Raw genomic sequence first — 27,784 nt, forward strand, 5'->3', positions numbered from 1 at the left:
ACTGGACACAGTACTCCAGGTGCGGCCTCACCAAGGCAGAGTAGAGGGGGAGGATGACTTCCCTTGATCTACTTGCCACACTCTTCTTGATGCAGCCCAGGATGCCATTGACCTTCTTGGCCACAAGGGCACATTGCTGGCTCATGGTCATCCTGTTGTCCACCAGGACTCCCAGGTGGAGACTTCCTCCTGCCTTCCTGCTCCATTTTTTTCCTGCTCAATTTTTTAAATAACACAGTATGCATGTAACAGATTTTTTTTTTATCTCTAGCTAACATTTTGTATACACTGCATTTCTATTTAAGTCATTGGTAATGTCATTAGGATGATAACTAATTAGGCAGTGAAAACTTTTCTTCTCCCTCTATTCAGCCCCCCGTGCTGCTGCACAAGTGGAGGATGTTAATTATCTTTAACAAAGGGTAAAAAAACTTCTACTGAACATTAGAAAAAAATTAAATGGGTTTAAAATAGCCTACTTTCTATATGCTAACTCTTGCATACTAGTAAATTTATTTTAGCTTAACAAATATAGCACATAGTTCAAAATACATGTACATAAAAATCTTAGGCAAGAGCTGCACTGAGAGGTAGACCTATTTATAAGCCATCAATGAATATAAAGTACAAACTGTGGGTCATACAGTACTTCACCTTCTGCACGCAGCTTTTTTCCTATCAATGTGAGAGGAACCTCAGAGAGACTGCAGTGTAACGAAGGGGTTATACCTGTATAAAGACAGATCTACTGAGGTTAAACTCAAGAGAATAGAGAAAACATGTATGATGAATAAGTATTAATAGTGAGCAGTGTCCATTATCCCTACCATGCCTGTGGAGTAAGGCATAACAGAAGGAAAGCCTACTTCCAGACTCCTTAAATGTGGATTGAATTTGGTTCCATTAGAAAAGTGAAGCTTTGATAAAATTACTGGTAGTTGTTGAACGCACTGAAGCAATTTACTTCCCTTCTGTGTCTGTGGATTCCATAGCATATCCAACATAGTATTTCTAATTTTGGTGTTAATTGTAGGTGGTAAAATCTATGATGGCTATTTAACAATGCTAGACACTGATTTAACTCAATTAACTTATGTCATGTAGGGATTTATATCAGCCTATCTGGGATTTTGCATATTCCTATTTTTGTTCTCATGCAACACTGGAAACCTTAGCACAGATGGTTCATCCTTATAATACTGTAATTGAATGTGTATTATCTGAGATGTTTTGGCAGTTCTGGATGGTCTAAGGAGGTTGGCTGGCAAAAGGAGTCAAGCTGGTACAATATTGTGATGAAAAGGAAGCAATTATGATGTTTATTTCTGAAATATTTCATAGCGAGTGATGAATCTATCTTAATTGATGTGCAAGGACAGATTTTTCTCACTGAAAAAATTAGACCGTTAAGGAAAAAAAACACAAACAAACAATAAATATCTATTTGTTTGCATCTAAAAAGCTAAAAACCTTTGCTTTGGGAAAATCCTGTCTCTTCATACTGTGACAGAGTAGCATGTAGTGGAACATAAAAATACAGAAGAGAAGCTGTTCCTAGAGGCTATGTGTAAGCAGTCCACATCCATCCCAACTCAGATCTAATAAAAAAAATTATAATGCTATTGTATTTTAAGCTTAACCAAAATAACTTATGAAATCCAGATATATGGTATGTCTTCATTTACAAGCTGAAATTTCTTTTAAAGCCAATTATCATTCATTGCAGTTTTAAATGCAGCATGATATGATGGCAGCTTGTGTACTAGTGCAGTGACACAAAGGTAGTAAGAAGAAGAGACTGTAACTGTCATTGCAAGTTTATGCTATGTTCTAGTATATTCCTGATTGGCACATGGCAGCACCCACCTATGAGACCGACAATCTCTCATTAACAGTGTCCTAGTAAGAGGCAAATAAACAGTGATCAATTTGTCTATAAAAGAGACACAGGACAGAAATTAATTTTAATGTGAGTTGAAACTAAGTTTTAGAGTGGTTTTTGTAATACTAAATACGCTGGATTTTTTATAAACACCCTTGGCTACAAGGAAACGGCAACTTCCATTACTATCTTAACAGTATTACCCCCTGAAATGTTGTCAGGTTATTGGAAGATATTCACAGTCCATTTTGCTTCTAGAAAATCACAGTCTGATTTGAATTCACTTGAAGTGATATGAACGAAGGTTAACAAAAAGAAATGTACGAATAGTCAAAGGCCCACACATCAGCCATTTTTTAAATAGACACCTGTTATTTTATTGTAGTAAAAAGATTTTTAAGACATACGTATTACATGGTCATTCTGTAAGCAGGTCTAGCAAGAACAAAGTAAACGGAAATCAATATAAACATAAATCAACACTAGTCAAATAGATAAGTGTGTTCCAATAGAAATGATAAGTCAAATTAAATCATTTAACCCCTTTATTATGGCTTCCTGCAATCACAGTAGTAGCCCGCTGTGTACTGGAGGCCTAATCCATATTATTAGAGAAACTCAAAATGCACTCAAATAGCTTGCTTGGTCACTGCTGACTAACTGCAACACAGCACAGTTTCGCCCAGTGAAAATTAATTGCCTATACATGGGTGTATGAGAATCTTCACCTACCTTATCACAGTGAGGCACTGTGTCTGTACCCTTAACAACCTGTATATATACTTATTGTAGTCTTAAACTGCTTCCATGAAAATTAAAACTGAGTAAACATTTACAAAGCCTGGCAGCCCACCATCACATCCTCTCCCACTCCGCCGGACTAAGAGGGCACATCTGACTGAGGCAGCAATTTCTTAGAAAAAAACAAGTACTATCCAAATCTTCCGACGATGCTTCTGTAATCTGCCTACTTGCTCAGCTAAATTACTGAAGTAAAATATACAAATTCAAATACAACCTGCCTGCCTGACATATTTGAAAATTGAAGCCATGGAGCTGTTAAGACCACAAATAAGGTGAGAACTGGAAGTCATGCGATAGGGTCACGAATTAATGGGTCCATGGATGGTCCAAGGCCCCAAGAAAGGGCCTGTGCACAGAAAGAGGAAGAAAGAAGCAGCATTATGTTTCTCATGTTTGCCTTTCTTACAAGTCAATTTTGACAGAGAAAAACTTACGTAGTGGTATAAATATCCAATTACAAAAATAGGTCTTAATCCAACTCTAAGGCTACTGTAAAAAATGTTCCTAAAAAGGCAAGATACAGGGAATATAATTTATCTAAACTCTGCAAAAATTCCACCTGCGGGAGGGCTTTGCAGCACACCTAGGTGCTACATGGTTGTCAGTAAAATTAGAGAAATAGAGCCTGAGAGGAAAGAAACAAATTCCTTGCAGAAAAAAGAAAGTGTTTCAGTGATAGTTCCATGTTTAGTAATATAAGAATAGGCCCACCTTGTGCAGGTCAGAATCCCAAAGGAATATTTGGAAAAAAACCAAAACAAATAAAACCTGAAACACACAAACAAAAAAACCACCGAACCCAAAGAACTGCACAAAGAACAGCTTGGTTTAGTACAAATTGTTAATTACACCTTTTAGTGGCTTCCGAGTGAATCAAGGCTGAAGAATGGAAAAGGTGAGAACATAGGGTCTACCTCCTCTGCTTCTTTTCTGAATTTTTTTTTTAACAAATCACACTGGAGGCCTGTCAGTTTTCACCAGCATACCAAGGTAAGGCAGGACCAGGACTTTACTGAGAATTTGAGACAGCTACCATCACTGTGCACACTTAGGAAGATCAAAACAGCTAAGTGGGAAATACAGTGTCTGTCTGAAAGCCTCCTGTTCTCACTCAAGGTTAGGAATAGAGAGACAAGACATATTCAGAAAGTTATGAAGAATTTAGATAAACCTCCACTAATCACAGATGACACCAAGCTGAGTGATGCGGTTGACATGCCTGAGGAACAAGATGCCATCCAGAGGGACCTGGACAAGTTCAAGAAGTGAGCCTGTGTGAACATCATCAGGTTCAACAAGGCCAAGTGCAAGGTCCTGCACCTGGGTCAGGGCAGCCTGTGGTACCAATACAGCCTGGGAGAAGAAGGGATTGAGAGCAGCCCTGCCGAGAAGGACTTGGGGGTACTGGTGGATGAAAAGCTGGACATGAGCCAACAACGTGCACTCGCGGCCCAGAAGGCCAACTATATCCTGGGCTGTATCAAAAGAAGTGTGGCCAGCAGGTCGAGGGAGGTGATTCTGTCCCTCTAGTCTGCTCTGATGAGACCCCACCTGGAGTACTGTGTCCAGCTCTAGAGCCTTCAGCACAGGAAAGACATGAACTTGTTGGAGCGGGTCCAGAGGAGGGACACAAAAATTATCAGACTGATGGAACAGTCTGAGGAAAGGCTGAGAGAATTTGGGTTATTCAGCCTGGGGAAGGGAAGGCTCCAGGGAGACCTTGTTGTGGCCTTTCAGTACTTAAAGGGGGCTTATGAGAGAGATGGGGACAAAATTTTTAGTAGGGCTTTCCAATAGGACAAGGGGTAATGGCTTTAAACTAAAAGAGGAAAGATTTAGTCTACATATAAGGAAGCAATTCTTTACTGTGAGGGTAGTGAAACACTGGAACAGATTGCCCAAAGAGGTGGTAGATGCCCCATCCCTGGAAACATTCAAGGTCAGGTTGGACAGGACTCTCAGCAACCTGACCTAGTTGAAGATGTCCCTGCTTATGCAGGGAGGTTGGACTAGATGACCTTTAAAGGTGCCTTATAACCCAAACTATTCTGTGATTCTAGTCACTAACTGTGGTTATCAGTGAAAAGTCAGATCAGGAAGTCTATGCACCCTCCAAAAATAATCACTTACAGAGATATCTCCCCACCCCCCCAACACAGTAGAACAAGTTAAGGTTTCCTATGGTGTCCATGTAACATTTTATTTTTCTCCAGGCCAGCATGATGGAACTCTCTATCACTTGTCTTTCATTGTTTAAAAAACACCTGTTTTCTGCCAGCAAATTTTTTTTTTGTTTCACTTCTCCTACTCTCTATTATTCTTACATCTCTCCTCAACCTTAATACATTTTTTGTCTAACTCTATACTATTTTACTAAAGTCTTCCTGCTAATCACCTCAGCCTTTCCACTCCTCTGCAGAATAAAATGCAATAAAAAATTATTAAACCCATATTTTTTGCCTCCGGTACAGATTTCTTATTGATTTATTCTGTAAGCTTTCCCTCCCCCCTCATCTGCTTTGCCTTTTTTGACTCTTGACTTTTTGTGGCTGTAATTCTGTTTCCACACCACCTCAGGCTGCTCCGAGCTTTTAGATACTGCAGCAATACAAGTAGCAGCATCTAAATGACAAAGCTGGTTGTTTAACAAGAAAGAAGCTTGCTTGTTATAGTCCCTTTACCAATAACTAGTTTTCTTAGAAACAAAAGAGAAAGTTATAACAATACCTAAACATACTTACCTCCAGGAAAGAGAGAAGTTGCAAGCACCAGCCATTTGCAAAATGGCCACACGTCACCTGCATTTCTTTAACCCCTTTGAAGTTATAGTGCTGCCCTCAAAAAAGGTCTGCTAAGAAAAAAAACAATCCTAGAAAAGGTTAATTCTGCAGTTACTGATAGTTAAAGATGTTCTCAAGAACGATATTTTGTGAAATACTGCTACTGAGTTAGTGTTTCCTTTGTTGTCTGTTACTCAAGTATTTATAGGGAAATTGGGGTGGTCTGATATAAGGAAGAAATTGTCTCTGTTTTCTGAACAATAAGCTAATTCATGCTTGCCCTTTCACATAGAAGTAAATGGCTGCATTTCAGAGCAATGTGTCTCACAGACAGTGTAATCTGTCAAGACAGCATGGGTTCTTGAAGCTAAGCATAGACATCCAGTTTTTCATAATCTGATAAAGAATTCAGAATTCTTTGGGGTAAAGTTAACAATATTACAATTATTGATAATAGGTCTGCTTTGTCTAGCTTGCCAGAAGAACGTCATACAGAGAATAAATCCTCTACTCAGGATTTGGCTATTGCCTTCATGCTCAAATAGTGGTAACTACTCAAGTAACAATAGTGGTAACAAACAGTGATCAGTAGTATTTGTAGTGCAAGAACCGAATGTTCTAATACATTAAAACAGAAGCATACTAACACTGCATGAAACAGCAGCAAAAAGACATCTCTGTCACAAAACCAAACAAAAGCCATTTTTAATCTAAAGTTTAAATCTTGCAAACAGTTTATGCTTGTTCTTATATTTATTGTGAGTGGTCTCGCTGAAATCAGTAAGATAAATGGGTCCATAAATCTTTAGCAAAAAACGGACAAAGAGAGGAAAAGAAACATTACTCTCTCATGGCAATTGATTTGCTCAATCCAAGCAACCAGCACCCAAAACTGAAATTGGATCCTCTGATCCCTAATCCAGTACTTCAGCCTTTCTCTCTGTCAGTCTTCTGCTCTCCCACTTAAGACAAATTACAAAATACAAGGAGCTTATCTCCCAAGGATCCACTACAAAATACAACAAAATCAATCTGCAAAGAGTACGATTAGTCAACTTGTACCACTATACTTTTCTCAGCTGAGAAACATGCTTAAGCTGAATTGCCTGAGTGATCAACATCTTACTGCTTTAATATGTTGGCACTTACGCAATTCCCATCTCCAAAACCTTTTTTTTTTTTCCTGCTAAACCTTTAACCCAAGGCTGAGAATAGATAAACTTCTTTTTTCTCTGTGAATTTTCACTCTGACTGTCTGGACCTCGGCAGCCCTGACTATCCCTGTCCACTCCCTGAAGCTCCCCACTTCTGTCCACGGCCCAGGACCCCATGTCAGCCCCTGCCCCAGCAGCACCTTATCTCAGCTGCACCCACAGACCAGGTTGATCCCGACTTCCCAGCTTGACTTTAGCCTTGCATCACCATCATGGGCTCACCAGGGCTGGGACTGCCCCAGCTGCCCCCCCGGCTTGCCCTGCTCCTGGGCTGGGGTTGGTGGGATGGACCCTGGCTGCCAAGCCCTGTCAGACCCGACATGGGTCCCTCAGCGCCCCAGCCCCAGGGAGGTGCCAGTGCTCATGGCACCTTGATACTGGCTATCTTTCAATAGCATTAGAGAAACTAAATATTAGCTTTTAGTTGCTTTGGGTTTTTTTGGTTTTTGGGTTTTCTTTTGTTTTTACTTAGTGGAGTTAGCAGCAAATATATCAGTAATCAATAGAGTGGCTTCAATTACTTTTATGCGTCTTCATTACTGCTTGCCTCTCATGCCCTTATCCAGCAGATAGAGAGTGGTATCTTTAGGAATCCTGGACTGATGATGGAATCAAACTCAGAGAAAATAATCAAACACTTTTCTTGATCACATGTGTAGCATGTTACGGTCCCCATCCTTCAGCTTAAGAACAACACGGATCCTTCAGATGGCCATAGGATGTTTCCGCTGGAGGAGTTTGTGTTGCCTTGGTGAAGAATATAAATGACAGCATACATGGCAGTGATACCATAGCTGTCTATTATATCACCAGATTATGCAAGTGCTGCTTATTTGTTTTCCTTCACTCACAGAAGAAAAATGATATTCTACAGACTAAATGTCTTTAATTTTTCAAAAGATAGTATATTCTACTGAATATATACTTTATACATAGAAGGATAGAACAAAATGCTGCAGCCGGGCATGTCATGAATACCAAGAAGGGCAGAATCATTACTCCAGTGCAACAATTAACACTTGCATCCCATTAGGGAATGGCCTCATTACAAAACTTGTCTATAATGAAAAGCTTTACATAGGAAACCTCTAATATACATCACCACTTTCATTCTGCCCTACTTACCACACAGTAGTTGTTTGAATTTCATTGCAAGTGCCCTTTCAATTAAACTCGCAGTACTCTATGTGCAAGGAACCATTACATCCTCCAAATTCTTTTATTTTTAAAGATATCTTTGCAAATCTATTTGAAAGTAATTCTTTAAAAAAATCATGGGGTTTTTGGTTTTTTTTTTTGCTTTGAAAAGTGTTGTAGCACTACATAGCACCTTGCTATTTTTTTGTGGTTATAGATGATTAAGTCCTTCAGATAAAAGTAAATGATTACTTTTTTCCCTGCTCTGTGATAAAAATAAGCACCAAAGTAAAATTTGTTTGTCATGTCATAGGCTAAGGCAGTGAAACTCCTTTTTTAATTTGAAAATAATAAGATATAATTTGTCCCTTACTGGTTTAGTCCTAAAACATGGCATTGACTTAGCAGAAAAAGCTTTTCTTTTTAATTCAAAACTTCTTTGTTCATCTTCTCATCAGAGTACCTGAATGAATTCTAGAAATTTGTTGTCTGACCTGATCAACTTGCTGCCAGATGCGGTTCATTCTGCTTTTCCAGCAATACCACTGACAATGCTTTATAGTGATACCAACTCCGCACATATTTCGTTGCTTTGTTTAATCTGACTAAAAGGTAGTTTCATCTTTTTGCTACACAAAAGATTTTTACAGAAATTTAAGTACGATACTAAGGTCAATTTGGAATAATTTTTTTTTTAGTAAATTTTTAATAAATCACCAATGGAGTTTAAACCACATCCCCATGCATAAGCGTTTTTCACATAGGTATGAGTTTACAAATATAGTTTGTTCATCAGGATCTGTTCAGGCCAAAATGAGAAAGTTAGTTATCTTTTGCCAAGAATGCAAAGCGTAAGTGACACATTTTTTCCATTTTGTTTATTTTTTTTTTTTGGTGCAGTGTTATCTGTTTCTAATTTAGCAATGACACCAGTAAATAAATTGTCCCCATCAAAGTATCTGTATATACTTTTAAATAATTTCTCTTGTATTTTGAATAACATGTCTGAAACACATCAGAGCATGAAATATAGTGGCAAGACTGAATTTTAAAAAGTTCGGTCTTTTTCTAAAACTAACATTGTCTTTGCATTATCAGTAACTCACAATAGTTGTACTTACTGATCACCTGTAAATTAAGGGGGGACCTATCTTGTGGCCAGTGCACTGAACCGATTAACTCTTGAGATATCTGAACTAAATTTATTTGATGAAGTGTGCCTTTCTTCTGAGCAAGACACGTGACTATATGAAAAACTTTCAGTGGTGCACTGATATTAACAGGACACTGAACCAGTTCCCTCAAGCTCAGTTTTTCAGCACAAGGAAACCTTTTTGCTAATTGCTGATGCTGCCACTGACATTTAGGGAAGCACATGCCTAAGACATCTGCAGGGTCAGAGATTAAGGGTCTGTGAAAAGAAGACGATGACTGTTGGGTGAAACATTATTTTTTTTTATGGTGTATGGCCCCTCCATTCTTTGGCTGGTGTGGTTTGTTAGAGCTTAGGTGGCCCCCAGAAAGCTGATGCTTTCTGAAGGCACAAATTCACAATCTATCTAGCAAGTTTCCATGGGAATTAAGCCTCTTAGGAGACTTCATTTTATTGGTGGTAAAACAGAGGTCATAGATGTTCCTCTGCCGTTTCAGGGAAGTGGCTGAGCTGTGTTGTCTGGGGTGTGCTTCGCCGATCCTCCATCTTAGTGGAATACAAACCAGCAATGAAGACCATTTCATTGTAGGCTGTGCGCAACCCGTTATGATCAGTTCCTGGTGGTGCTAACACAGTTGCAAACTTTTGGAAGGCTCAAAGCTTGGCAAAACAAGCTAGCTTCTATCGATAAGATCTTTTGCTAGCATATGCTAAATACTTTTAAAACGTTGCACTCATATTCTCTGGAAAAAAAGATTATCTTTCAAAACTAACATTTAGTGGGCTGATCATGATGGGCCTCAAGCTCAGCTGGAGACTTCTGATGCTACAATAGTGGTTTTTAACAGCAGTGATGCATTTTGACAGAAAAGAGAATAATAAATTGCAAGACTGCTTGATCATTATTCAGCACTTCTATAATAGGGGGAAAATAATGCATATGTTTCTTTTTGGCAATAACACTAGTAATGAATCAGACATTCTCGACAGAAAGACACATAGCAAAAATAAATGTAACTACAACACTTCATTAAAGTAAAAGTATCTTTACTATTAATATACAAATGGTGAAGAGTGACAAATAATTGATATACTTTAAGCCATACTTTCAATGTCTTTCATAAATACAAAACCAGCATCTGCAATATTACTTCTTTTTACAGTATAGAGAGATATATATATACATAGCATTTCATAGGGACATAAGATTTTGAAACAATAAACAAACTAGCTCCAGTGGTAGCTAACTTATCAATATATAATTCAGGTGGTATATATCGCAAGTGGGCTGTTGACAAGATGTGGAATAACAAAAACAATATATGGTATGCTTTAGCTTATACTGTACACAGCATACAAATACATACCGAGTGTTCATCAGAGCAGGAAAGCTTTTTTTTTTTAAAAAAACCAAAACAACAAACAACTTTGTCTAAGTAGTTCAAAATTCTTAGTGAGAACTCTACACCATGAGCAACGAAATTATCTTTCTGCGGGGTCTGAATGCTTCATATATTTGTCACTGATCTATAGAGACACTGAGGGTTTGTTTTCCCTTCTCACAACCCTGCATTTCAGGTTTAAAAATGTAGCCTACTTACACAGCAACATTAAAGGATACAGGATGGCTAAAGTTACCCCTCCTCCACTTTTCAGAGGCAGTAGTACCCTGCCTTTTGGCAATGCCCTCCAGCAGCCTCTCTTGTTTCTTAGCTCCCTGTTTCCCTTGTTACTGCTAACGAGAGATGCTCCCACTTTCCAAGCCCTCTCTCGGCTCATTCTTTGTCACCTGTTCTCTCTGATAGTGGCTTTCCTGAATTGTGTCGGCACTGCGTCTGGTCATCTCACCCACTCCCAATCTCACCTGTGACTTAAAAGCTGCCAATACAAATTTGGCAATAAATATTTATTTCATTTCTCTGGGCTAAAAATGGCCAATATTCAAGTTTGAAAGTCAAACATCACACGGCTCACAATGCCTGTTAAGAGGAAAGAGACTGGTAAACTCAGAACCTGATCCAAAGCCAAATTTGTTATAGACAAGTTTCCTTTTGGCTCAGGTTCAAATAAAATGATATAAGAACACATTAATATGTGCAGTAGAAATATTGAAGATCACTTAAAACTTAGTGAGTGGTTTTCCCCCACCACTACAGGACTGCTGTCAAGTGGATTGGGTACTCCAGAAAATGGCATGAAATGATCTGAAAAAGGGTATTGATCCTTTTTTTTTAAAAAAAGATTTATTTAACCATGGTAGCTTTCCCTCAATCAGTATAAGTGTCTGAAGTTAAACAAAGGGATTTAAGAAGAAATGTTACTTCTTAGAATGTTTTCATCTTTGCCTAAAGAATTATTGCAATCACAATGAATTCTTTAGAGGGATGTTTTATTTCTTTAATTTCTGGGCATATAGCAATGTATGGGATAAAACAGTGATCAGATATTTTTATCAGCTTTTCCTGATCAGTACAAGCTCCTGATAGGAAAACCTCCCCTGCACAAAATGTTAGCAGGAGCCTGGCAGGACATTTAAGTTCCACTTACACCTAGAAGGCTGATTCACAAAAGTGACTCGATCAGCCAAGGACATGCAGAGCCTCCCTGAGATGGGTGGGTGAAATTCAGGCCCCACTGAAGTCAGTTTGTATCTTAAACCCCAGTAAGACCTTGATTCCACTGTGGCCCTTCTTGAAGCGCCCTCAGCACCCCTCTGTTGATCAATTCATAATAGGGGTATTGAGCTTTTTCAGTAAATGGTCTTTTTGGAGGCCTTTTAATCAGGAGTGAATGTCATCCAACAGACACAACACTTACTCTACAAAGACATGATTTCCTATGATAGCTTACACAGAGATGGGGAGGCCACAAATGACTGTTAATATTCACTGCAGTTTTACTCCAGAGGTAAAATGGTGGGAAGATGCCCACATCATCTTTCACATTTGAGAGAAGATTTTAATGTTTTAGGCCTAAGTACCAAATTAGAACTAAGGAGACTTTTATCTGACTCTTCAACTTGACAAATTGGTCAAAACACCCCTACGCACTCACCATGTGCTCCATCTACTTGAATCTTTTCAGCAGCCATACACCCACTATTGACCCTCACTAGAATTGTGATCTCAATAGATTTTTGCAAATTTTTTGTTTAAAATGTGACTTGAGAATACTATCTCCAGCTTACTTTAGATGAGTATTTGAGCATATTTGAGCAGAAAAGTATGTCATGATAAAGCTTTCAAATATTTTAAACAGGCTTTGTAGACAAATTATTGAAGTTTTTTCTTTAATAAAGCAGAGTGGCATGCTATCAAAAGGCACAAATACATTTCCATTATCCAGTCTAGGAAACAGAAAAATGGCATGGTTATTATACTACAGTTTGATGATTGGCACTTAAATAAATAATCAAAGTAATTACCATCATAAAAAGAAAGCCACTTTTTTGGATGAACATCAATGCAGAGGCTGAAGACAGCAGATGGAATTTACTATACCATGGACTACTGTCGAACAGCCTTTATATATGACTGTCACTGTGTAACTACGTTGTATATATCTATGAAGAGACAGAAAGCAGGCCCAGTCCTGCAAGCTCTCCTATGAAAGTACATCCATCCTCCTGCTCACATCGACCCCACTGATGTCAGTAGGGTGCCATATGAGGAGTGGGTTCAGCCACACAAAATTTCTTACAAGACCGAGGCCTAAATAAATTAATCTTTTTCACATTAGGCATTAGCATCACCAGAACAGTAAATATTTCTGCAACCACAAAAAAAAACCTCAGAAGTTGAAAAAACAAACGAGCGAACAAAACCATGAAAAACTCTCCAAAGTACATATGTATACTGAATTGTAAAACAAACATTAATTAAAACTTTTGTTATTATTGTGGTAAATCAGAATGCATGTCTACTAAAAAAAAAAGAAAAAAGAATATCAAGAAGCTCTAAGTCATTTTACTTAATTTTACTCCTTATTTTTTGTTGAAGAGAGATTGTCACTGCCACATTCCACACTGTCAATAATTTCAATGGCTCCCTCCCACCCTCGTCCCTGGAGTATGTTAGTGGAACAATTCAGATTACTTTTACAAATAGTTATATTCTGTCAACTCTTCTGACATTTCATACTAACACTTAAAATTACTTTTAGACAGTAAAAGTGACATTTATACAGATACCTGTTCTTTTCTTTTTAGTCTAGAATAGGAAAAGAAAATAAAGAAATGATGTTATCCCAGTTCTACACATATCTTACAAATTACTACGTGCTGTCCCTCATTTGTAAATATTTGGAAATATCAGTGGTTTTGATCATTCTTTCATAGTTATTGTGTGGCTTTCTCCTGCACAGCATGAGAGTCAAAGCACAAGAGATAACCTATTAATCCACAGACCAAAGAGTATGCTTGGAACAGTCCATCAGTAATTTAGAACTGTTTAATTCTCAGCTCTCACATAGCCCAACCGGCAAGAGACTTAACAGCAGGGAGAAAACAAATACTTCTGGAAACAGCTTTTGATTTGTAATCCAATATAGTGGGAAATGCTTTTTCTTCCAATACTCAAATAACTTTGCAATATATTTTACTTGTAAAGAGTATCACAAGCATCTTAATAATACACGTGCTGACAAGACCTCTTAAATCCTCTAAACCCGTCACATTGTAATTAGAGGCCATATTAGGAAAAAGAAAAAAACTAAACAGAACCAAACCCCCAATGTATAGCTGTTAGGCCATGAAGATTTTTTGTGTAAGTCTTTTCTAATTTGAAATGTATCTACAGTTAAGCCTAGACACTGTTAGCTCTGCCTACATTGTATAGGAACCGTGTGCAAATGATCGTGCTGGCGTCAGAAAAAGCACCATTTGCCTAGCGAAGCTTGACTTATGCAAATATGAATGGCACCACCTAACTTTGTGATGGCAGGTAGAAGAGGAGAGGATGTTTCCTATCTTCATCCTCATCCGGGTAAAAATACTGCATGAGATGATGTGGGGTGCAGATGTTCAAGCCACACCAACTGCATTATTCTCAACTGCTTGAATTTTTCAGGTCCCTTCCTTCCATTTTGATAGAGGGAGAAAGTCCAGTTGCAACTACATACCTTATAGAAAGAATATATATTCATATTTATACAAACGAGACAGCTGGTTCTCTTAATCATAGGTTAGGGGGCAGTCCTGCTCACTGTGTACTTGCTTGGAAAGAAACAAGACAGATAGTTAACAGACAAGCAGCTATTTGGTAATACTACCTGCTCAGTGCATGGGAGCAACAGTGAGAGGTCATAAAGGAATATCTTCATCTTTGCTTCACCCAGAAGTAGTGCCTTAGCATTTAAAGAGACTTACTCAGAGCAGTTTTAAATTATTCCCTTTCATGACTTTCATTCCCCATTGCTATCTCCTCTTACCCATTCTTTTCACTTTGGTTCTTGTTTTGTGGCAATTTGGCCTCTTATGCTAGCCACACCAGCAGTATGCCTCTGTTTTAAACTACTTGGTTCATTGTAGATATTTCCAAAAGGGAGAAAAAGTTGTAAAAAAAAATAATGAAATGACTTGGTTTTGAAAAATGAAAAAAGAAAAGTGGGGAAGAGTGGCTGGAAAGCTGCCCAGCAGAAAAGGACCTGGGGGTGCTGGTGGATGGCCAGCTTAATATGAGCCAGCAGTGTGCCCAGGTGGCCAAGACGGCCAACAACATTCTGGCTTGTATCAGGAATAGCGTGGCCAGCAGGAGCAGGGAAGCGATCGTGCCTCTGTACTCGGCACTGGTGAGGCCTCACCGCGAATATTGTGTTCTGTTCTGGGCCCCTCTGTACAAGAGGGACATAGAAGTGCTGGAGCGTGTGCAGAGGAGAGCTACCAGGCTGGTGAGGGGTCTGGAGACCAGGTCATATGAGGAGAGGCTGAGGGAGCTGGGCATGTTCAGCTTGGAGAAGAGGAGGCTGAGGGGAGACCTCATTGCCCTCTACAACTACCTGAAAGGAGGTTGGAGAGAGGTGGGTGTTGGCCTCTTCTCCCATGTAAATAATGACAGGACCAGAGGAAATGGTTTGAAGTTGCAGCAGGGGAGGTTTAGATTAGATTTAGGAAGAATTACTTTACTGAAAGAGTGGTCAGGCACTGGAACAGCCTGCCCGGGGAGGTGGTTGAGTCACCATCCCTAGAGGTATTTAAGAAACGTCTAGATGTGGCACTTCAGGGCATGCTCTAGTGGCAGAGATTGTAGGTTGTTTGGTTGGACTAGATGATCTTAAAGGTCCTTTCCAACCATGAAGATTCTGTGATTCTGTAATAAGAAAGATCTATGAACTAAACATATCATCCTAGCTCTTTCAAATGCACTAAAGCTTGGGTCAACACGAAGGTTAACCTGCCGTTTTCCCCAAATTTAAGGACACTCTTTTATCTTTCACTTTCAGCTTTACTGCACCACTTTGCCATGACTACAAAATACCAGCTAAAGGTTGATGACATTCTGTGGGAAATCAGGAGGTGTAAGGACTTCATATATGAGCAAAATTCAAATATAGGATGGAGAGAATGTAATTTGCTGAGTGAAGCTACACTTAAACCTCAGGTATGACTTAGGTGTAGAAAATCCACAAGGTACTCTACAATTTACTGCTGACAAGTGGATACGCTATGCTGGAATGGAAACAAAATATATTGCTCCAATTAGTGGCACCATTAAATCAATGATAATAAATAAGAATTAATTTTTTATCAAATAGATCAGTCAAATTTCAGAAAGCTGCATGTTAGCCAGAATAATAAAAAGTAAAAAGTATTATCTTAAGGAATGGTCAACAGGAAAAATGTATTTAAGCTAATAAAAGATGCTATTAATTAATAATTTAAAACTGTTCCTAACTGTTTAGCCAAAGTCCTCCTTTCCATCTGTTCTTATGGGGTTTTTTTGTTAAGACAAAGGGTATGAAATCATAAAGGAAAAAGTGCTACTTTAATAAGGCCAACTTTTAAAATTTCATGTACTGATTTGGGGAGAAAATATATCTACTACACTAAAATGCAGTTTCATCCCTTAACTAAAAGGTTAGAACTAAAAGAAGAACAAATACTGTATATGTATATAAATGTCGGGATAAATATTTTGAGTTTGTGTTTATTGTAATTCAATTAAAGCCAAGATTATAATCAAAAAAGTTTTCTTTTCACACCTTTCTGCATTTTAGTTTACATGCAACCTCCCAAACATTAATACCGAAAACCAGAAGCACTGAAAATCCTGGGGCCTTTCAGAGTCACAGTCATGTAGTTAGGATGAGGCCAATATACTGCTATAAAATATTTAGCTAATTTTATTTCAATCTGGACATCGTGTTTACCAACTTTTTATTATACTGAAGAACCCAGATGGAACTGCAGGTGGAGCTGGCTCAATGCTGAAGAGTGTCTGTTTTTGTGTTTGTTTCAGGTGGTAAGCACAGCTGGAATGACTACTGAGTGTCTGCTAGTGCTAAGGTCTTCAATGTTACGCTAAGACTGGTTTCCTTTTTGTTTTAAAGGCAACCTAAACTTTTGCTTTATTATAAATGGAAACAAATACAGTAGCGTATGGCACTTCATGTATGTAGCTTGCACTGTAGGATCTGGAGAGACCTGTTGTGTTGTTTGTGGTTAGGGGTGCTTTGTAAAGTATTCTTCTAAAGAGACATACTTCGTCATATAATAAATTACAGTTCTTATTCTGCAGATTTTTCAAATTTATACCATGGGACTTGATGTCAGCAAAACTACATACTAAAACCATTAACAAAAAAATAGAAAGGAACTGTAGACATAAACTGTTTCATCATATGTACACATGTACTAACTATTCCAAGCTTAAGTAAGTTTCCCAAGAAATTAAGGTCAGCTGTAAAGTTTTGGTCACAGGGTTACTTCAATCCAAATGCATTATCCAGACAGCTGTAGTTTATCTTATTATGCTTTGCTATCATCTTCTTTTGACTGGATGATGTCATTAGCAACTTTGATTTCTATGGTTTCTGGATTTAAAGCTTCTTTCCCATTTTCCTCCTTTAGTGGCAGCTTCCTATCAGAAGAAAAGAGGAATCATGGTAGTACATAAATAACACATATTCCGTAATTTAAGTCTACAAAGTATGTATTGTTTACACAGTCCACAGTGTTTCTAGAAACGTAATTTATTGAAAATAAAGTATAATTACTGAGGTTCTTTGCTTTTAAAGAAATACTCATTAACTCTTTCCATTTTTACAACGCCAGAAAAAGCTAAATGTCACGATAAGAACATTGCTGCTGCCCAAAATGCAGTTTCTTCAATGAGACAAAAGAAACAAGAGAATGCCAAATAACCTGACTCAAGACAGTATGGAGGTATGTGTTCCTGAGGATATCATGAAACATTACAGTCAAGCCTTTTGCTGAATCTAGATTATACTCTTTTTTTTATGTCTGTTTCTAAATATAAATTCATTTGTATACTGAAGACGACATCTATCATTGGAGGTTATGCCAAGGTAAAGGGAATAATTTCTTATAGCACAAAGAGGTAATGGAGGTTATGTTATTGTTTAGAAACTTCTACGGTTTATTTTTGCTAGAGCACACAATCTAGCTGTGTTAATAACTTATAGCTCTTTTAAGATAAGCTTAGTGAAAACTCAGAAATGGCACAATAAGAAGCTGTCTGCGTTCACCCCTGTGATAGAAGCTGTTCTTATTTGAATGCAAGAAGACCTTCAAATGGTATGTTACTTTCAGAAACAGTCTAAAGATTCTTTTGGGTTTTATAATCCTTAATTCCAATGGCAAATGAGTCCCCACCCTTGCTTTACAGGAAAGAGAAACACTGATTTCATTCAAAAAGGTCTTGAAAATCATTGATTCCCTACTGCCAGTAGTTAGCTGTCAAAAAGTATAGATGTCAAAAATATGTACGGTTTACTCAGATATTCCTGTAATAATGTCTCCTGGGCATAATAGCTGTTAATCATGATTCCAGTTCGGGTTTGCTTTCTGTTTTTTAACTAGGGAATGGTATGCATGTGGCTCTTTTATTCATAACAACTGTTAAACGTTTCAGTAAAGTTCCACTGTGATTGCTTTGATGTCCCAAAGAACAATATAGTGTTCAAAACCTGTCTGAGGAATCCCTTAGGAATGTCTTGTAATAACAGTGTTTAATAACAACAAATAAACCAAAGCAATACCCAAATTCCCAGTCTTATGAAATTTAGACTGTCTGAAATGAACTAAGAAAGATGCGATTTATCTAGAGGTTAAATCACCAGCACAACCTATTTCTAAGAGAAATCAAAGAGAAGACTAACTTGTTCTATTCCAGTAAAATACGTGGGATATATATTAGCTGTCTGGCTTCAAGCACAGAAGGAGCTCCCTAGTAATTGTCTGTTTCACATGGCACACCCAAAGGAAACAGATTTCAGTCCACAACACGATGCCTGAAATAATGGAAACAGCAGAATCAATGCAAATCTATTTTTAAAAGAGGATAAAGCACTGGGACAGAGGAAGAGCGGCTCATGTGAGGCATTTCAGGTAAGCAGGCACCTGTGTTAAAGGCCTGATCATGCAAAGCACTTAAACTAGTATTTCAAAAAGACCTAATTTAATCTAGTTTTATATAAAGGCAGAGTAATTCTGAAAGGGAGGAAATATTTAGTCAAAGTAATAACTGGGCAATTGACAAAATATACTGTGTGGAAATTAAAATAGACTGGTTTTGGAGAATGGATAAGAGTATGTTACAAATAATTTCTAATTATTTGAAATAGGAAGATTTGCTAGAACGCTGTTGAGGGATACTAGATATCACTGAAATCCATCTTCATGCAAACAGTGTGATAAAATTAGCCTTGCTTTCAATGCAAGCAAGGAAAAAAATTACAAACAAATAAAATGTTTTACACGTTTTGGTCATCAAAAAGTCCATCCACCATTCTTTGACCTTACTGTTTTTAAAAACTTGTGGGTTTTTTTTGGATATGATGTGAGGTTATCAGTTCAGTTATCATTAGACTTTTTCCTTTTTGACTATACCAACATTTTTGTTATTTTGGAATTTTCCTCTCCATTTGTTTCAAACATTAACTCATATTCAATCTCTATTAACATTCAATACTTTTCATGTTTTAATTAATTAAATCAAGTTGAAATGTTTTAATTACACCAATTTTTCTACACCTATTTTTTCTTTAGCTACACCTATTTGAAATAATTTAATATTTTTCAGGTGGGCAGAGGAATATTTCCAAATTCTAAAGCATTTTATAATAAAACCATTTTGGAAAAATGAAAAAAAAAAAAAAAAGACTGGAGAACTTTAAAATGCTCTTTTGCTTTAATCAGATACTAGCTGTTATCAATCATTAATAATATTGACTTCTTCTAGCACTGCCTGTGGTCTAACTGCAATATTCTGCTGATATTACCCATGCAAAATTTTAACTAGAATATTTACTTTCCTATTTTATTGGAAAATGGCTCCCAGCCATTTTGGTACTGGAATTCACACAGCTTCATTGATACTAAGAAAAATTCAACCAATACTGGAAACACAGGAATGTCAGATTAAGAATGTAATTATAGTACCACACTGCATGTGATATTTTAATCATATTACAGAAATATATTATGAATGCACATCTTAAATCGATTTCCTGCCAGTATTATTAAAACTTTTTGACTTCCAGGCAAAAGTGCTTTGCATTCATCTGTCACACATGAATCCCAAACCTGGTTGTGACACGAATCATCTGAGTTAAAGTAAAATGTAGATTACTGAATAATATACTGAGCAATATAATGAAAAGACCCCATTAATGTAAGAGGAAGTCATCTCTTCACTAATTATTTTCCACAAATGCTTAAATTGTATTTAAAGTTCTGAGTATAATTTGGCAGTATTCAAAATCATTCAACTAATTATTCAAAATATTTACTATAATTTAAATTGAAGGTTTATCTTGTATACCTTTAAGTCAGCCATAATTAGCCAGAACGAATCCCACCTTGCATGAATATTGCCTGCCTGCAACGTCCTTGACACTTTTCCTTCCTGCAAGCTAAGCTCTTCCCTCCAAGATTCCCGCTGGTCATCCTTGCCCTGCCCAGCGTGTGCCTTTCTGGCTGATAGCACCTGTTGTTGACAATGTGTTTTTGTGTTATTGCTACTGAGAGACTTACTTCTACCCTGTTGCATCCTCCTTTCCTTTAGTGGCTTCTCAGCCACACTTTATATTGCTTCTCTGTTTCATCTGTTATGACTTCTGTCTGAGCAGAAGGTCTTTCCACGTTCCCCTAGCACCAGCGTCCCTTCAGATGTCCTCACTGCACGATGCTCTATTCATCTTTGGTTTCCTAAGTGACACTGTCCAGAACCTTTAGCTAACCTCCATCCAGCTCCATCCTTGGACTGCTGCCTTTTCCCATTGCTTGTGGGAGAAGAAATTACCAAGAAGGAAACTGTCATCGTTATTAATAACTCTTAGCAGTCTTATTCTCCCAAGGACATAATACCCATCAAACTCCTTATCAGTTGTTCCTATGATTTAGTTATTTTTTGTGCCACCAGTGACTGATTCTTTCCCCCTCCTTTAAGATAATAAAACATTTTTGTTCTAAACGTTCTCATATTTCACTCCTGTCAGCTGTTCTAATGACTGAGACAAGCAGGAAGAAGTGAACTTAATCTTTCCTTATATTGTGTCCCTTGCTAGATGCATCTTATTTGTATTTGCAACATCTGGGGCTATAAATGGTCATGAAGCATAAAAACATGTAGCCCTGGTGCCTTACTCACTAACATGCCCAAGGCCTGCTGGAGTGTACAATCTCTACAACTACATTCCCCTGACTCCTTAGATAACTGTGGGTTCTCTACAGTGCTCCTCAGTATAAATTCTAATATGAAGAGAAAGTATATCACTAGTCATTCAGCAAATTCCATAATTATTTAATTAACACAAGTTTGAAGTCTTCACGCACAGGCTCTTTAAAGAAGTATATAGCTTAATGTGCAATTACTTAGCACCTTCCCACATTGACTACAAATACCAATAACAGCCAATAAGACAGGCTTTTTTCTTATTAAAGGTTCTGGCATTTGCAGTTCTAGGTAATGGCAAGGAAGGCAATTTTGTTGTATTTTCAGAAAGAGACTTTTATAAGAACATCCTCTCCTTTTAAAAAACAACTGAGATTCCATCAAATAATCAACAGGTGAGTTTGTATATTTGCTACAGAAGTGTCTTTGTAGCCCTGACAGCTTTAAGATCTCATAAGGTACGAGATTGTCACATCATGTGAAAAGCTTTGGGCTCAAACCAAAGAAACTTGGAGTTGTCTTTAATAATTTCAAATCAATCAACTTTTGAGGCTCAGAAATGAAACTCTTGAGCAATCAGTTCATGTCCTTTAACATCACTAGGTGGGCTCTCAATAGAAGGAATGGTACTGTCATCACCTTTGTTGAAATAATAGTTTTTATTCAACCTATATTTTCAGGAAAAAAAGAAAAAAAAGCACATCAGAAGCTCTCGTTGTGACAATAAGGTTAGCAAAACACCGGCTTCCTTGTGCCCTATCACAAATGTTAGTTTACCCTCCACACATTTCGAAAAGCACTACTCGAGTACAACCACTGGCCACTCTACCCAGTTTAGTCTGTTCCAAGGGCTGCAGCGGCAAAATGGAGGAGAGGGCCTGACCGCCAGCACCTGGGATCCCCAAGCCCAAGGCTGGTCCCTGTGACTCAGGAGACAGCCAGAGACTGCAAGCCCAAGGGGAAAACCGCTGCAGTTTCTGTGCTGAGAACAGCTTGCCAGGATGGGAAGGGGGGATGTGGGTACTGAGCAAAATGGCTACCCTTCAGTGCTGTTGATCCAATTACCACGTAGACTTAAATACTGAGCTAAGCTCTCAGTTGTGTGAGTGAAAGCAGGAAGGGACCATGCTGCGGCAGCTGAGTGCCTGGAGCATAGGATCATTATGCGCTACATACAGGGTGAGGGGGGGAATGCGTGTGTGACCCAATCTAAGGCCACTCCTGTGAGTCAGATTATTCATGCAGAGTGGTTAATAACTGCTGGGTAGGCCCTGGGTATGTGGTAAAAATGAGCTGCAGCTCACTAAAATTCCTTTTCCTGATCAGCTACTACTGCAGGGTCAGGAAGGCTGGAAGGGTGAGATGATTGTGGGTGCTGGGGCTGAGAGAGAAGCGGGCAGGGCTGTGACCTGCCTCTGCCGGCCGTGGTCCCCCCACAGGGTTTGGAGGTTAACTGGGAGCAGCGACGGAGCAGCGGGGCAAGCTTCAGAGCTGCCTGAGACCTGACCTCACCTTCCAGCCCTTGAATGCAGTGGGCAGAGCTGGGGTGGCAGCAGCATGTGGGTCTGTGTCCCACCAGGGCCAGGGTTGGGCATGGGCTGCCAATGAGGCTGGAGATGATATGGGGCTCCTGGACCCTGGCCAGAGGGGACGGGTGGGCCGGGGAGTGAAGGGCAGAGCTACCTGTGCCCCTCCAGCCCTGACACGAGGTCTGTTTTCACCAAGAGCATAAGAGGAGCTCCTCAGGAGTCAGGGCATCAGGGAGGGCCAGAAAATTTCCCTGGATACTTGCTAACCTCCGAACAGGTAGTGGTATAAAGATACGTCTCATGATTGCCACTATGGTGGTGTTGCCATCCAAGGGCTGGATAACGCCCAGATGTGGTTGGGCTTTGGGTCACAGAAAGAAGAGAAAAACATCTACTGATAACCTCAGCCATTGTACATGGGTGTCCTGGTTTCAGCTGGGAAAGAGTTAATTTTCTTTCTAGTGATTGCTGTGAAAGGAATGTCAATAACGCATATTGTTTTAGTTATTGCTAACTGATGTTTATACTTTTCAAGGACTCTTTTCAGCTTCCCACAGAAGCTGAGAAGGAGCATAGACAGAGCAACGGAATGGCCAATGGAATATTCTGTACCATAGACGTCATGCTCCATATAAATGGGAGGTTGGCCAGAGCAGGGGGTACTCTGCAATCACTGCTCTGGATGGTGCCAATTCACTGGGTGGTGAGACTGACTTGTGTCATTATTATTATTGTTATTATTGTTATTTTCCTTTTCTGTTATTATTTCTATTAAACTGTCTTGATCTCAACCCACAAGTTTGTTTTTTTTTTTCTTTCCCTTTCCCCTCCTTTTCTCCCTCTTCTCCCTGCCCTTCTGGGTGAGAGGGGAGAACTGCGTGAGTGGCCGCATGGTCCTAGCTGCTGGCTGGGTTTAAACCACGATAGTGGCATACCGTGATTTAGATCGATTATTGTAAAAAATTACACTGGTAAACTGCTCTGCCGCAACACAACATGCTGGTGATGCTGTGTATCTCCCTTCCAGAGTGTGGGAAGTCCAGTTCATCCTTGCAGCCAGAAGGAGCTTGTGAGAAAAGCTGGGGAATGTCAGGCTACTTACTCCGGTTCTGTGAGCGGAGTTGTCTCATTTGGCTCATTTACTGGGCTCCCATCTTCATGATTGGTAATTCTTTCATCCTCTGTTCGCATTTCCACTATTGGCTCTTTTGATCCATCTTTCCTAAAAATTATTAAAAGAGTCTTAGTCTCATATCATCATATTAACCACATACATTGCACATAACTAATTAACAAGATCCCTTCTCTCAAGCCAGCAAAGAAAAGGCAGAACTAATTATCAGTGACTAACAGCACCAAGATGCATTTAACAGTGTGTTCCCAGTTCCTTGAAGTCTTCAAAGCATCCTGTATCCATGGTTACTTACCTAACTCTGCAAACATCACGGATTAGCATCTCAAAAGAGCATTTTTTTTATGACTAAATAATAAGACAATCGCCTCTTCATGGGAACAGATGAAAACTTTCCTAACCCAGTATAATAAATATACATCTTGATGCCTAGTTGTGCTTGAACTTCTGGCACTGTAAAGAGCCTTCATATTAATATACACACTGCAAAAGTGTACTTTAATCTCCTGAGACTGTGACAATCCCAGTTGCTAGAACAGGATAAAGAGCCCTTGTGTGATAAGAACCTAGCCCCTTCTGTTTGCACTGCTAGAAGAAACTCTTTTGTTTCTATGTCATATTTCCCCCATTTTAGGAACAAATGTTACTTTCTCACATGTAAGTAAATGAACAACCTTTGCGCCAGTTGGACAATGATTGTAAGGAAGATGGAGCAGCGAGTACTGTCACTACACTTTTGTCGATGATACGGCCATGATATGGAAAGCAATGTTCGCTGCTACAGAAGTATTAACAATATTACTACTAACTAAAAACTTGCATATAATTTTACTCCTGAAAGAAAGATCAAAGGATACCCAAGATGTATCTGATATTTCAAAAATAAAACCTCTTTCCATGTAGATATTTCATCCCTATTCCTGCCATCAGATTAGGAATCGTATCCTGGAACTTTATCTGCTGCAGTCTGGAAACACAGGGTAACTGTGTTACAGATGATCACTTTTATATCTAACAGACTATTTTCTGGACCTGTGATGTTCTAGAGAGCAGTTAGACTGCTATGCTCCATAGCAAAGATCCAGTTAAACCCTTGTCTAATTCATATCTCACACTTTTGTATTGTTCCTGAGAAGACAATAATTAAAGAGGCTGTTACAACTACAATAATCCACCTATTCAGGAAGTACCTGGAAAACTACCATTCTCTGGTAGGCATCCTCCAGGAAAATCTTTGTAGGGTAATAAGAATGTACCACAGATAAATGGGTCGCCAAGAAGTTGACTAGGGAAGGATTAATGGTTAGAAGTCTAAAGGATTCTGGTTATTTTTTTTCTTTAAATGGCATGATTTGTGCTTATTCACCTCTGCAAGTGAAATTCTACTTTAAGATACACAAATGTATACAATGCTCATTTCTGTAGATGATGCACATAACTGTCATGGCTACCTCAAATCTATGAAAAGATTATGGATCATAGTATGACTGGTGGAGGGAACGGTAAGTTCTACTTGGTTTGCCTATACATCTACAGTCTTACTGACAAACAAACACTATTGCATAACCAAAAGCCCAAAAAAGATGTTATTAGAGAACGGCATTCACATAGGATTGAGGAACTGATCTCTACAGAAAGTACAAACTGTGTAACAATTAAAAATTCCACAGGCAGGAAACTGATTTACAGGAAACACATTATGTCATTTCTGTTCCAGGTGGTTGCTTGTATGTTACATGCATTATATCATCTACATTCCTTACATATGGAATATAACTAATGATACCTACAATCAAAATGTAAAAAAGAACCATACCATACACCCACTCAAAAATCCAGAATGCCAACTGACATATTTAAAAGAAGGAAATGTCAGGGTCTTTTAGGAAATGGCAGTTGGCATGAAATAAATTCAAATTTTGACTCTTCAAGCCTCTCTTGAAATTTCACCCTGACAGTTTATTTATGCCGAGCGCAGTCCCAAATATTTTAAGGTCTGACTGAAGATCACCCCAACAATGAAAGAAATATAATTAAATAAGATAGTTGTTCTTGCAAAATAAGTGTCATTGAGGAATTAATATTAAGTGACCAGCTTTATACTTTTCTGGGACAGCGTGGAATGGCATTTGGGTATGAGATGTTGAAGCAAGGTATAAACTGCTGTCAAGTGACATTTGCAACTTTAGCTCCCTAAGGTCTTCCCATTCAGAAAGGGTCTGTACACCAATTCATACTTGGTCACTTCTTGAATGTGAAATTAAATCATAAACTGAAGTGCTGTGCTCAATAGGAAAGGACAGCTGAGTCAGAGCCAGAAGCTTCACATCTTGATTCTATTGGTCTGGACACGCTGGCTTCACACAATAGAAAAAATGGTATTATTCTTTCTCTTACTGTCAGCCGCAGAGAATTACTTTACGGCATAATTTCTTTTCAGAATCATTATTTGATATAAATATTGTGTGCCTGCTTATGATTGGTTTTGTTCTATGGAGCTGTTTCCAAAATGGTTGAGAATCCAACCGAGAAATGTAATCAGGTTACCTAAGAAAGACACAGTCTCCGAATCCCAATAGCTATGACAAAACCCAAAAAAACCCACTTACGCTTCCACTACCAGCAACGAAGAAGCCGAATACAGCTATGAACAGTGAGACCTGTGAAATCTGATCTGCTCTACAGACATTTAGGGAAGGATGGGATATGGGAAGCTGCAGGAGAATAAACTTCAAGCCTGATGACTGGGAGACCTGCAGCACGCAGGAATTCCAACATTAAATGTTATTTAAACCACACAAAGACAGCACTCTCACAGATATTACAGTGTATGCATAAGAAGTCTATAATATGAGCATAATGAGGAAATGATGCATTTTTTCGTTAAAAAAAAGGAACTGCCTAAAATGAGGGACCATAAATAATCATCTCTCCAGCTTACCTTTTGAAAGCCCTGTAAATGTTGGGTCTTTAAAGCACTATTAGTTTATGCAATCAGTACTTGAACTGTTTTGCCAGAGATCTCACTATCCACTCTCTCATTTAAAGAAACATATTTGCACATAAATTATCAGTTCATTCACATTTTTCTGATGAAGTAGCCACTATACAAGGGTATTTGTGAGAATTTAGCAATCATTGACTGTTGCTACAAAGAACAATCATGCTCACCAGCATTTCACCCATATCCAACTCAGCACTCCTATTTTTAAAAAACAACAATACTTTTTATTCCTAAAGTCTATGGGCAAGAAACAAGATTTTCCATCAAGTGCTATATAGAACCATAGAATCACAGAATGGTTTGGGTTGGAAGGGACCTTAAAGATCATCTAGTTCCAAACCCCTGCCATGGGCAGGGACACCTCCCACTAGACCAGGCTGCTCAAAGCCCCATCCAGCCTGGCCTTGAACACTTCCAGGGATGGGGCATCCACAGCTTCTCTGAGCAGCCTGTTCCACTGCCTCACCACCCTCACAGGAAAGAATTTCTTCCTACTATCTAATCTAAATCTCCCCTTAAATATCTGACAAGAAAAGCTTTTTCACAGATTTTCCATAATACTACGTCCCTTACTCTCAGATTTACTGGCACTGTCACAACCATACTCTGAGGTTTTGGGTATTAGCAGCTCAAAGATGGATTGGCAGAAATGATCTGTTACCTGTTCCTCATGGACCACAGATGTGCCTATGATTATTACTGAATTATGATCAATTTCCTTTGCGTCAAGCTGCACAAAGAGGCCATCTTAAAGTGAGGTATGGTAAATGCCTTTTTTTTAATCCATTTTTCTTTTACAGCAACATTTGACCACAAACAATTCTTCATATTTCAGTGGAACACTTTTCCAAGTACTAGAAACATTTTATGAATTCCCTTTGCCCCAGCACAAGATGGCCATAGAGTTAATGCAACGTGGATAGCTAACTTTTTCTTTTAAAGAAGTTTCCAAAATATGGGATTAATACTCACAAGTAAGCTGCCTTTCCTTCTTCCAGTTCTTTACTTTTTCCACTTGAACCACTCTTTTTCCCGCAGATCCTCCTGGTGATGCACATTAGCAATCCACATTGTCGTACAAAGAAGCAGCTAACATCAGTCACAACCAGGATTAACAAAAGGGCTGCCACTCCCAGGCCAATGACAGCACCAAGTCCAAGACCGTTAAAAATTGTGTCTTGAAGGAAAGAAAAATAAAACTTATTAATAAAATTTATTTTATTAATGAATGAAAGAATAGCATTTTCTAAAGCTTTTAATCTGTAGGCCAGGAGGCTAAAGGATGTATAGAAATGAG

The 27,784-nt window shown here is 38.6% G+C and overlaps 1 protein-coding gene across 1 annotated transcript in view; it reads right to left on the bottom strand.

The window, feature by feature from the left end:
* Positions 1 to 16,246: 16,246 nt before the first annotated feature.
* Positions 16,247 to 27,784, bottom strand: part of NCAM2 (neural cell adhesion molecule 2) — a 302,573-nt gene continuing 291,035 nt past the window's right edge. The window contains exons 16-18 of the mRNA XM_054211746.1: positions 27,460 to 27,664; positions 23,454 to 23,573; positions 16,247 to 17,045 (exon numbers count right to left, since the gene is read on the bottom strand). Coding sequence (XP_054067721.1) covers positions 16,934 to 17,045; positions 23,454 to 23,573; positions 27,460 to 27,664 — 437 coding nt within the window. The 3' untranslated portion in view covers positions 16,247 to 16,933. The remainder of the gene's footprint in view (positions 17,046 to 23,453; positions 23,574 to 27,459; positions 27,665 to 27,784) is intronic.

The sequence above is a fragment of the Rissa tridactyla genome, chromosome 1, assembly GCF_028500815.1.
Source record: "Rissa tridactyla isolate bRisTri1 chromosome 1, bRisTri1.patW.cur.20221130, whole genome shotgun sequence".
Lineage (NCBI taxonomy): Eukaryota > Metazoa > Chordata > Aves > Charadriiformes > Laridae > Rissa > Rissa tridactyla.